Genomic DNA, 12416 nt, shown 5'->3' with positions numbered 1-12416 from the left:
CTCCTCTATGCCACAGTCTCTGCAAAGGAAAAAGACTACAGATAGCCCTGCACTACTAGAACACATGCACTAGAACTGAAATGCAAAAGGCTGCAGGTGAAGACAACAGATATCTCATAAACAGAGCTGACCTGCCATGCTGTTATGCTGAAGATTACAATGTGAGAAATCAATTTACATTTTTACCAGTTTTACTAGTGCAGAAGGAAAAGATCTTGGATTTCTCTTATAAACAATGTCCTCGCTCTATAGTTGATATGATTAAGCACACAGGACTGGAAACAGAGCAGATAATGGAACTGACATAATACAACGAGATGAGTTTAAACGCGGAAAAAGACACTGAAAACGTGCTCTTGAGCTTCAGGTCAAAGAGTAGCATTAGTGGTCAGTGGTATGAACTGCATAATAGCAGCCCACATTATCATAAAGCTGATCTGAGTTTGGAAATATTGCATATGTTGCTGGAAATGTTTACCGTCAGTTATAAACAGCAGCACACTCAAGCAACTGGGATCACACCAAATACCCAGTTCTTTCAAAAACATCTCTCAGCAACACAGTGCTCTCACATCAGCCTAGTCAGCTGAAAGCACGGATCCTAAATAACATGGACAGGTTTGCCCAGATTCATAAGATGACAATGTTCAGTTTGCTGTTATATACCAACACTTGCTCCAACAAAACCCAAGCTCGACTGCCCCAAGAGAAGGAAAGGGGCTAAAACAGCTGGCAGAAAAGACATTAGCTGTCACTTGGTCACTGCTGGTGTTCCTCAGGTGTTCCAGCTTGAAGCTAAGCCCGTGGAAAACAGGAGGCTGGGCAGCAGCATGGTGGCAGCAAGGCTGAATCTTGATCTTTTGGTGGAACTGTTCTCAAATATGCAGGGTGGTGTATTAAGTCTCTTTGTCCTCTCAGATCTGAAATAACAGTACAACTTGGCTTTCACATGAGGGATACGCCTCATCTGACTCCGACTGCCAAGTGTAAGATATCCTGGTGTCCTGATTTTTCAAAAATTAAAAACCCTTTGATCTTTTAAATCCTCTAAAAAGGATTTTAACTTAAATATTGTTTTCTTCTTCCTCAAACTAACCTTTCTCCGGATTTACAACAGTACCAACAGCACTGATATTGGTTAGATCAGCTATTATAATTTTAGTGAAAAACATTACACTAAAAAAGTCATGAGACACTGAAACTATCACATTATAAATTAGATGTTTGTAATTTTAATTATAACAGTCACTGTTTGTTCTTGTTCTGTCAATGCTGCCCTTTGTGTACAAACTTAGGTAATTAAAAAAATAACTAAGATTCAAAACCTTTTACTTTTGAGTGGTTTTACTTTAATGCGTGGTATCTTCTACTAATGCATTTCAGATTTATTATTCTAATGTGTTGGGAGCTTGTCCTACCCTGAGGCACCTCATATCCTGAAAGAAAAACAATTAGTCAGTTCCTGTCAATATAGTCATTCAGTTAATGAAATATCTAATAATACAGATCATCCATTAGTGGGCTATACCACAATTTAAATAGTCTACTAATTCTTAAATCCTTAGCTATGCAATCCTACTGCATATCAGCTATGCTTGTCTTCAAGGACTGTAAAGAAAGACTTCTGTGAACGTAATAAAACCAAGGGCCCAGCTTCTCAGAAGTGAGAGCCTTTCTCTTCATTTTCATGTTTAATTCCTTATTTCTGTCTCTTCATTTAGAAAACGCTTCAAGTACTGCTGATAGGCCTTCCTTCTGTCCTGCATCAAACATCAAATACACACTGACACGGCCCTGCTTCCCCTTTCCTGAGCTGACTGCTGTTCCAATGCCCTTGAGGACAATTCCCAGGTAACTAACTCATCCCTGACATCTTCGTTAGCTGGCTGTTTTCCTGGCACAGCAGGATGTGGGGCTTACAGCCAGAGCAGACATGTCTGTCATAAGGTGTCTCCATGGAGTCTCACACCACCCACTTGAAGCACCCGTAGGCATCCAATCCATAGAATCATTGAGTAGTATGGCTAGGCAGGGACCTTAAAGCTCACCTAGTTCCAACCCCTGCCATGGGAAGCGGCACCATCCACTAGAACAGGCTGCTCACAACCCCATTCAACCTGTCCTTTCTTCTGAGACACGTGCTCTGATCTGTAATAAATACACAACACCCTTCAGTCCACCGTCCATATTTTAGGCCCTGTATTTAGGCACTTTTAGCCACACCAGGGTCCTTTTCCACCAGGAACCCCATCCAGACCGAACCAGCCAGCCTGACCCGCCGCTCCTGCACCCTTGGCCACGGACAGGGCCGCCCTCGCCGCCGGGGCGGACATCTTCCCACCGCCATTTCAGCAGGCCTTCCGAAGGAGGCAAAGAGACGCTTCCCCCTACGCTCGCGGCGTGCGCCGGGGAGCGAGCGGGGCAGCAACACTCGCACACGCACACAAGCGCTGCGAAGCTGCGGCTTCCCCGGAGGCTGCTTTCCCCGAGGCGCCTCCTTCCTCCCCAGTCCCGTGAGCGGGGGATAAACCCGCTACCGGCCGCCAAGCCGGCAGCAGTGCTGTAACCGCGAGGTAGCGCTTCAGCCTGCCCTCAGCGAGCCCCGACCGGGGCGGGGCCTGCCGCCGAAAGTGCTGAGTCACGGCCTGACGTGCTGTGCCGTCACGTGTGGCGCCGGGCTCCGATCCCGCTGCCGCCGGGGCGCACAGCGCACCCCGGGTCGCGCAGGCTCCGCTCGTCTCTTCCCTTAGCCCTCCGTGCACTGCCGCGGGCCGGCATGGGTCTGCTGTCGCAGGGCTCGCCGCTGAGCTGGGAGGAGACGCGGCGGTACGCGGAGCACGTGCGGAAGCACGGCATCCTCCAGTTCCTCCACATCTACCGCGCCCTGCGCGACCGGCACAAGGACGTCCTCAAGTGGGGCGACGAGGTGAGACCCCGGCGCGCACCTCACTGTACCCGCACGGCCTGATGCGGCCTCCGCCGCCCGGGTGCAGGTGCCGCTGCTGCTGGGGGGCGGCCGCTACTCTGCTCCGCTCCGGTGCGGCCCGGGCCCTGCCCGGGAGCAGGGGGTCTGGCCGCTCTGCCGCGGCTCTCGGCGGGAGGGGAACGCTCAGGCTGCCCGCCGGGGCTTTGTTTCCAACGTACACACTGTCGCTCGCTCGCCGCCTCCGGCTGCGCAGCACGGCTGCCCTGGTGCTACCTGGTGATTTCTGAGCGCTCACACAACTTTAAGCGCTTCCGTCAGGCATCGGTACACGCGATGGTACACCTCGGGAGGTGTATCGCTGTGAGCGGTGATGTCTGGCAACGCTTGCTCTTTCCCGTGAGCTTGTTTATTTTCTCTGCAGTGAGGTCTGGTTAAAGCATGTGTATGTCTAAACTTAAAGGTAGTGCCTTGGTCTTGGAAGGGGGAGCAAGGGAAGTAGGGACACGAGGTGGGCAGGTGGGCTCAGCAGCACCACCTCTCACCACACACCAGGTTCTCCTGTGGTCCTGGCTTGTCCCTGCGGAAAGGGACCTGCCAAACCTTTATTTTACTTCAGTCTTCGAAGCGTCTGGTGCAAGTTAGCCTGCCTTTGGAACAAGGATGAGAACAGTCACTCAGGTCATGATTTGAGTATTGTTACAGGTGTTTCGTGCCCGAGGACTGTAGCTTTATCTGCAGGTCTTAGCCATGCAAGCCTGTGTTGAATCGTGTCCCAGACTGACAGCACCCTGTGAGGAGCAGAAGCTCCCTCTGTTGATCAGGATTTCCCAAGGGTCCCGGCTTTCCCTGGGGACAGCGAGTAGCTTTGGATGTGCTGCACTAGTAGCCATTCTTCATCATGGTGCTGGTGTGGTCCAGCATGTCACTTTAAGATGCTTGTGATGTGACTGCAGGGGAGTTCAAAGAGCAGAGTGGGAAATGAGCAACATGGGGGCTTCTCTGTGCATCTCTGTTTTGTGCTCCATTTCCTTTCTGAATGGCAAAGGCATTTCTGAGAAAACTTTATCCAGGGGTAACAACAGGTTTTCATGGATGCTCTTTGCCGAAGGAAAATGCTGTTCCATCGAGCGTCTTGAAAGACCTTGATTATTAAAGTTTGTTCTTTTAAGGAACTGGTGTCATATCTCACAGAACAAGGCAGGCATTGGAGCACAGGAGCTGTTTTCAAGAGGACTGAGTAAGGGCTTGGCTACTAAAAATATGTCCTGTAAAGGGACTAATGCTGCCAGCATGTCTAGTCTGCACTGAAGGGTTTTGCAATCAGTGATGTGGGCTCAGGAAGTTTAAATCCATATCTGACTTCTCTGTGTCCCTTAATCTCTTGTATTACTGAAGTTACGCTGATAGAAGAGCCTCACAAACAGTTCTAAGTTAAGGAATATAGATGGAGCAGAGCCTTCCTATTGCTCTGAGACTTAGCTTGGGGGGTTTCTCATTAATCTTGAAGATGAGATACTAATTTTTCAATGGGCATCACTTTCTAGTTGTCCTTGCTTTCTCAGGGTGAGATTTCACAAGATAGCTAGGGCTGATCTGCAAGCAAGCAGGTTCAGCTTCCCTTTTCTTACTCCAGGCTCATGTTTCTTCTGCCTTCTTTGCATTGTTAACTGACTATGTGAGTTCAAGAGCTTAACCCAGCAGAAAACTCTTCTCCCACTCAGTTTTCTAGGGTAGTTAATTTACTCAGAGCTTCCTCTGCTTCACTGTGAGCTCCAGCAAGTTCTGCTTAAAGTGCAGAAGGTAGCAGGGGTATATGGAGGAAAGGGGTAAGCAGAACTGGCTGATAAATTGTGGTGTGTTATGTTTAAGGAGATTCAGTTTTCTTCTGTCATGCCCAGTATGGCAAGAGGCAGAATTTTAAGACCAGTGTGATTACTATGATTACAGCCACAATTCTGATAAGAAGGTAAGAGCCATATTTGAAATGCCTGTGAACATTGAGAGGTAACCCAGTTTATCACCTACCTCTGATTTTAGCAAATGGGAATAAGCTCAGGTGTGGCTACTTATTTTCATTATACTGTATTATGCAACTTTTATTTTTATGTAAAACAGCATTTAGGAGTGCGTTAATGTATCACATACTTGCTGCCAGCCTGCTCTTCTTGTGCAAACACAAAAGCATACTTGTCTCCATAGGCAAGTGGGGAAAGCGGTAAAGTTGTTTTCTGGTTCTTCCTCTCAAATACCTACTTATTAGAAAGTGGCGCCACATTTACATGCAGCTTAGACAGATCAACTAGTTGGACCATTTTCATAAAAAGCCTTCTGTGTACTTTGACCTTCGTGCATAAAGACACAGCCTGAGGGTGTTTTGTTGTTTTAAAAACCTCTTGAAGGTAGACTCCAAGAATGAAGATGGCAGCCCTCATATAATGGTAGAGATTAAATCAGAATTAACAATTACTTCTGTGTTCAAGAGATGTTTCTGAGACATTGTTTGGTGAAAGGGTTTTGGGTTTGTTTTGTTTTTTAACTTTATTTTTAAGGACTGCTTCAAATTTCTCAGCACATCCTGAGTTTGTCTTTCAGGGCAGATGTATGAATCTATAAAGATTGTCTCCGTCTAGCTGATGCCATTGTGAAAAAGAAATCCTGTGTTTGCTTTAGAGTACAGAACAAGCTTTTTCTTTGGATCTGTTTTTCAACAACCATGAAGCCTTTGCAATGGTAAAAAAACCCACAAAAAACAACAACAACCAAAACCTACAGATGTGAGTGTAGCAGAGAATAAGACTTGGTTAAGAAAATCAAATCTTTCTAAAGGTCTCTTTGAAGCTGCGTTTGCAAGTAAGGGTCTTCTGTATCTTGATCATCCTTCTGCCTCATTTAAAACTGACAGTTGGCCTCCCTGTTTATGCTTGGCTTCTCCTGACTATGGAACTGTCTCATTATCCCTCAGCAAGCCTTTCCTTATTATCCTTGCCTTAATGCCTACAAAAGTTGGGCAACAGTTAGACCTGCTGATAAGACCCCATCACACTAACCAGTATGGTCTCACAGTCTCCTTGTGTTTTCATCATCCTGTCCCATCCAACAACATATGCTTATGTTTGTATTTGCAGAGTAGCAGTCATTATTAGTATTTTGTGCAGCAGATGCAAAAATTGCACTTTTTTGTACTGGGTTTTAAAACTCCAGTAGAGTTAGTAGGTATTATGTGAAACAATTCATTTGTGCAGTTTGGCAGATGTTAGTGGTACCAAAAGAGTTTAATGGGTTTTTGAGAGTAAGGCAAAGCCTATTCTGCTGCTTCCCAGCTTTTGTACCAAAAAGCTCTCTTCTCTGCCAGCACATTACCAGTCTCCTGTGCTGTTCAGTGCCTCTTGTCTGCTGATTGCATTCCTCCAGCTGACGGATGTTGCTTAAATTTCACTTTGCAGCCTATTGCGGATGCTCAGATCAGACAAGTGGAATGGTTGGCCCTTGGCTAGGCTCACTGCCACTGCTTTGTGCTGAGCATGCACACAAGTATATGAATTGTGACACTTCATGCATAACTATCTATACATATGTATTCATATGTGCATGTAGTATTTGTCTTCTGTAGTCTGTTTTGCTGCTAAATGGGAGGTTGGTTGTTTTCCAGGCTGGACACTAACCTGGACTGGGAAGAAACAATACAAGCAAGAAGAGCTGAAAAAGGAAAATTGATAGGAACAAAGAAACAGTAAAGAATAAGGAGGAAAATGTTGAGAAAGGCATGCTGGAGGGAGATCTGCTCAGAAGGAGGGGTGTAGAAAGCAAGCATAGGCAAAACATGACGGTTTTATTTGAAAGTATATGTAAATTACTTGCCCAGCCTTGTTTAGTGGAATTGGGCATAATGACCCTTTTGTTGTGTATCAGACTGTTCCTGTCAGTGTTGGGACATAGCATGTAATAAGCATCTTCAGCTTTTAGAAAGTTGTTTTCTTTATGGAAACTTGAAGTGAAATTTGGAGGCCTTTAAAATGGGTTTGATAATAAATTGTATGAGGCAGTGTGAAAAATGTGCCACTGCACTGCTTGTCTGTTAGCTCTTTCTTATTTTTAAAAAAAAAACTTCTTTTGGTCTTTCTTCTCTACTTTAGATTTGTTCCCTTCCTTATCCGTTAGTTTTTTAATCATACCTTATAAATAAGTTAAATAAGAACTAAAATGAACATTTGATGTTCAGCCCTTACTCATGCAAGAAGCGAAGCAGCCCCTCTCAGATTCTGTGAGAGGCCAGAGGTTTTTTACTAGGGTGTCCCAAAGGTGTGGCCTCTGATTAGAAGATGCAAGACTCTTTCAAGCCTTTTCCTTCTTCCTAATGAAAGGCTGGGCTGTGAAAAAAAGCTGCTTTTCCTTGTGAATGATTCTTCCCAGGTACCTAGCTATTGCATTGATGTCTTGCTGCGCTTTACAGCCTGCATGGTTTTGTTTTGCTTTTTGCTTTTTTTTTTCCAGGGCAGTAGCAGTGTGTAAATGATATCATCAGTGATGTTGTGTTACAGTCTGCAGAACTTCCAAATGGCAAAATAACAAGCTACATCTTAAGGAAATGAGTTTGGGTTCAGATGCACACAGTTTGAGGCTCCTGTTTGTCAGCCATCTAAAACCAGGAACGAAGTCTAGGGCATTTTGTAACGGTGATGAATCTAGCTCACCAGCATCATAAAATAAGTATAGCTACTATCCCTGATATACACAGGTTAACTTTTGGTCATCTTTCCACTAAAATACGACAGTGAGGCTTGGTGAAAGACACCTATGTCTGTGGAAAAGGTCAAGCAGAGGTAAGAAAGGGACATGACTGATAAAAGAAGCGGTAGGTTCAGGGAGCATTGTGGCATACAGCAAATGTGATGTCCTTTTCTCATTTTGCAAGAAATTTGGCTAACCTGATAGAACAGAGAGGCAGCAGATGTCCCTTTAAGATAATATCTTACTTTACAAATCTTAGATGCTCTGTGGAACAAGATGCTGCATGATAGCTTTGAAGCAGAGAGACAGACATGGGCAACAAGAACAGACAACCTATTGCGGTTTCTTTAAACTCTACGTGCTGCAAGATGCATGTGCCTCTATCCAAACCACTTAGGTAACTGTCAGGTGACTCATGGGGTTTCTTTAATGTTCATCTGAAACTTTCTAACTAGCTTTTTACTGTATGTGTTATAAAATAGAATCACCACAAATAGTTGTTTTATTTTCCTGGCTGTTGATAATGGATCTTATTGAAAAGAAGTATCAGCCAAGTCATTATACAAAGTCATCATCAGTATTCTGGTGATCTCGCATACTCACTTTGTACAAATTGCTGCAATATACAGAATGCAGAAATTGTTGTATTTTAAAGGTTTTTAAGGGAATCTCATGATTAATAAAGCCAACATAGCCTGATGCCTTCCAAAATTGTTTTTTATGTCTGAGCTTTTGTCATTTTAAGACAATCACTTTTAGTCTCCTCCTCCCCCAGCAAAATTCCCCAAACAGAATGTGGTTTTGAGTTTCTTTCATGCAGAAATTCCTCGTGAGGGCTCTTGCCAAACAAGGCATGTGTGGATGCATCTGAATGGGAGCTGTCTTAATCGATGTACTCGCCTGCTTACCGCATATGGGGAAGCAGCACTCGTGAATCATCTGGTTGTTTGTCACGTGTCTGCCTGTTCATTCTCTCTGAGCTTTATTTGATTAAATAAAGGGACAGTGCATTGATTGTTTACACATGGATTTAGTGCTTTCTTAATGTTTTGTAGCTGCACCTGTTATTTATCATAGTGGCATTTCTGGGGAAGGGTCTGAAGGTATGATGCTAATGCGTCAGCTCATGCTGCTTGACAGCCTTGAGTGTATATATGCAACCTCTCAAATGAGTACTCTCATGCATGCAAATGCAACTCCTTAAATCTTGACTTGAACAAGATAGGTGCCCTTGAAGAGTCTCCATGTTTATTCCTTCACTAGATGCTTTGGCTGACAATCCTAAAACTAGTTTTTCTTCCTGGCTTTAATCCTCGTGTCACGGAAAACCTAAACTGAATTACATCTAAACCCTCTAGCTCTCAAGATGTGCATGATGTGGTGACCTCCCCAAGAACTGATTATTTTGCTTCAGCTCTGTTCTTCCATGGCCAGGTGATGAGGTTGTAGTGCAGTACCCCTGACCTACCTGTAAGCTTTGCTGCTGGATGTGTTGTGTGTATGACAGTGCAGGACTTGCTGTAAATTATAGTGAGGTGCTTTTTCAAAAGCTAGTTTTGTAATTCAGTTGAAAGCAGTTTGGAAAAGATTTTTGTTTGTTTGGGTTTTTTCTTTGGTTGGTTGTTGGTTTTTTTTCCTAAACAAGTTGCAGTTCATCATAAACAGTAACCATCCCCATTGTAAGCATTGATTTCTTCCTTCCTGATCTCAAAGCTTAAATTATCTGCTGTTTGTATATTTCTGATAAATATTCTGTTCACAGTGAACGTTTTTCTGTGGATGTCAAGTGAATTGCTATGGTCTTGTCATGGGACTGTTGTCTATTGCAATTCCTCTTTTGCCACAGGGCTTCCTCTTCTTGTTGTAGACACCTTATTTTGGTTAACAGTGTGAAAAAAGGTGAATTGTAAGAATGTTTTTGTTTGTTTGCTTGTTTTTGTTGTTGATGTTGCTTGTTTGGTTTTGGGGTGTTTTTGTGGTCTTGCTTTCTGATGCAAGAGGCAACTTAGAAGCTTGCAGCATCCTGTTTCATAGTTGATCAAGTGGTCTTTTAATAGTACATAAAAACATCTAGCCTGTGTGGAACAGAAAATATCATTGTGCCAAAAAACTCCTTTTCTGTTTTAAATCTATGAACATTCATAAGTGAGTGTGAAAGTTGCCTTTGCTGTAGAAATCTAAAGTTAACATTACCCTAGTATCTTTTTTTAAAAAACACTATTAACCTTAGGTGTTACATGGTGCAGCAGTCAGAGACACTGCTCTCTAATGTGCCACATCTTGTTCTTTAGAAGTACACAAATGGTTATAACCTCTAGAGTCTAGTTTTTAATAATCCAGCTTCCTGGTTTGTGGTATGCTGGCACAGGACATCCTCTAGTCACATTGTATCACATGCAAAAGAAAACCTGCAATCCTGACATTGTCAAGTGGGAGGGGGAACAGGCGTGAGCGCTTAGCTGGGTCTGGCTGTGCATCATTGCGATGAGAACCCCTGCATCCTCCTCCTTTTCCTTATCTATGGTTGTCTTTAATGTGGCATAGAAGTTCTTAGTTTTTTGCTTATTGTCAATGTAGTATAAAATACCAGCTGTGTTTTGTTTCTAGGGCATGGTCTCTGGGAGTTGGTCTCATGTGGAGCTGGAAGCTGCTTTGTTCGTTGGATTGTCCCACTTCAATCTGCTTGATCAAAATTAAGAACTTTGGGAAGTAAATTTAAACCTTGGTTCTGCTGTTTATGGCAGATACTTTAAATTGGTTTTGTGGCAGAGAACACCCATAGTAATCTTATGAGCATGGAAGTGGCTCATCCATGTGCCAGTGTATGTGGTTTGGGGATAGGCATAGGAATGGCCTTTGTGGCACTTCCAGACTTGTTTTCCTCTGAAATCTGCTCCCTCAGGGCTTACACTCACCTTTGTGGGCCAGTAAACCTATCATTAAAGGTACAATACCAGTTGGTTATTCCTGTGGCTCCATGTTATCACACAGCAGTGGTGAGAAAATAAATTTATTTAAAAAACAAATCTTTACTGTTATGCTTTATGTTCATCAGAGTTATGTGTACCTGTGGAATAAATCCACTTTTTCCATCTTAACACTGAAAACTTGTGGCAGAGGTTATTTAATGAACATTTGAGTTATTAAAACTTTGTTCTTCTGTAGTCTATCATTTTAATGATACAGGATATTTTAATACTGTATTAGCTGACCAATAAAGGTCTGTGGGTTTTTATTTTTGCTCTAATGAAGCTTAATAACTAGTGAAAAGAGTTTTGTTTCTTTGATGCTCTTGAGAAGAAAGTTCCCCATAATTTTATTTTCTACTGTATACATAAATATGAGGCATACTGCATAGAAATACTTATATTAAGTGTTGTAGTGACTTTTGGTAACAGTAAACACAAGCTGTGAGACCTCACTGGGTGTTAAGAAAAAATTTCTAATTTCTCTTTAAAGTTCCAGGCCTGAGGGAGGGTAGGTATGAGGAGGCTGCTAATAATTGCCCCAGGTATATGTGGCAACAGTTGTCCGGTGGAAGGAGAAAGAAACTGTCAATAAGATTGTCCTTGAGGAACGGCAGTGGTACATAAGTTGCATGTGATCAGGCCTCGTTTAGACTTGCAGAATGCTTTGGGTTGTTGACCTTAAAAATCATCTAGTTAACTGCCTCCTGCAGTGGGAAGTGACATTTTCCACTTCCATTCTCAATAGCCCCATCCAACCTGGCTTAAACACTTACAGTAATGGGGCATCCACAGCTGAGATAGATGACCAGGAGTGTGGTAAAAAGTAAACTCCAGGAACTGATTTTCACAGGTAGAGAGCATACAGACTTGCAGTGCTTTCCTCTCAGAAAAATTTCTCATCAGATCACAGATCATCATTCTTAAACTATTTTCCTCTACTATGTAATCTCAGTACCTTCTGAGTTTACCAAAGTCCCAACTGTTTGCCTGTGTTTGTGTATGCAGAAATACCTTGTGGCAAATACTTGGAGTGTCAAAAGGATTTCAACATTAACTCTAGAGCAGAGGCTTCACTCTCAACTATTAGATAGTTTTTGTTCCCAGTGTACTTAGCATGATGGTGTTGAGTATGTGAGAAAGGGCTTTGATACTAAGAAAGCAGGCCACTGTCAAAACAAGGATTTGTACAGCAATACTATGTGAGATGTGTGTCAACTTTGGTTCCCCTTGTTCCTTAGAATTGCTACTAAAGAGTCACTTAACTGATACTTCTTCAGTTTTAAGTAGTGTGAAACAATATGTGTAATTATGGTCAAACAACTTGGGCATTCAAACACAATTTCAGGCATGTTTACCTGTTTCCAGAGAGCAGTCATCTTTTACTTTGCCACTATCCAAGTCCAGCACAACTGTTTGGCTTTATGCATGGAGAGTGGTTTGGATCTTCCCCAGCTGAGGGGCTTCAAGGACTCACTTGTGGTTGTATTTACAGAGGCAGCATCAAAGAGTTTTCAAAAGCCTAGAATTTCCTTGGTAGCAGGCTGTGAGAAGTGATCATAGCAAGCGAAGTAATGCTGTTACGGGTGCTGTCCTGTTGGCCAGACAGAATGCACTAAGGTGCATACTCCTATGGCAGTGGAGCAGAGCTAGTGTGGAAATACTCTGAAGGTGCAGTACATTGCAAGTTGGTAGTTGAGAGGAAGGAAGCCTGTAAAGAATAGTTTTTCTTTGTATTGGCTCACAGATAGATGTTTTACCCTTACTATTTGCTTTAACTTTGAATTTATTGGGGT

The 12416-nt window shown here is 43.2% G+C and overlaps 1 protein-coding gene across 1 annotated transcript in view; it reads left to right on the top strand.

Moving 5' to 3' along the window:
* Nucleotides 1–2661: 2661 nt before the first annotated feature.
* GCLC (glutamate-cysteine ligase catalytic subunit) overlaps nucleotides 2662–12416 on the top strand; it is a 32991-nt gene continuing 23236 nt past the window's right edge. Inside the window, exon 1 of the mRNA XM_034060836.1 lies at nucleotides 2662–2926. Within this exon, the coding sequence (XP_033916727.1) occupies nucleotides 2777–2926 (150 nt within the window). The 5' untranslated portion in view covers nucleotides 2662–2776. The remainder of the gene's footprint in view (nucleotides 2927–12416) is intronic.

The sequence above is a fragment of the Melopsittacus undulatus genome, chromosome 3 (assembly GCF_012275295.1).
Source record: "Melopsittacus undulatus isolate bMelUnd1 chromosome 3, bMelUnd1.mat.Z, whole genome shotgun sequence".
Classification (NCBI taxonomy): domain Eukaryota; kingdom Metazoa; phylum Chordata; class Aves; order Psittaciformes; family Psittaculidae; genus Melopsittacus; species Melopsittacus undulatus.
The sequence above is the reverse complement of the archived record's forward strand: the minus strand, read 5'-3'. Positions and strand labels throughout refer to the sequence as shown.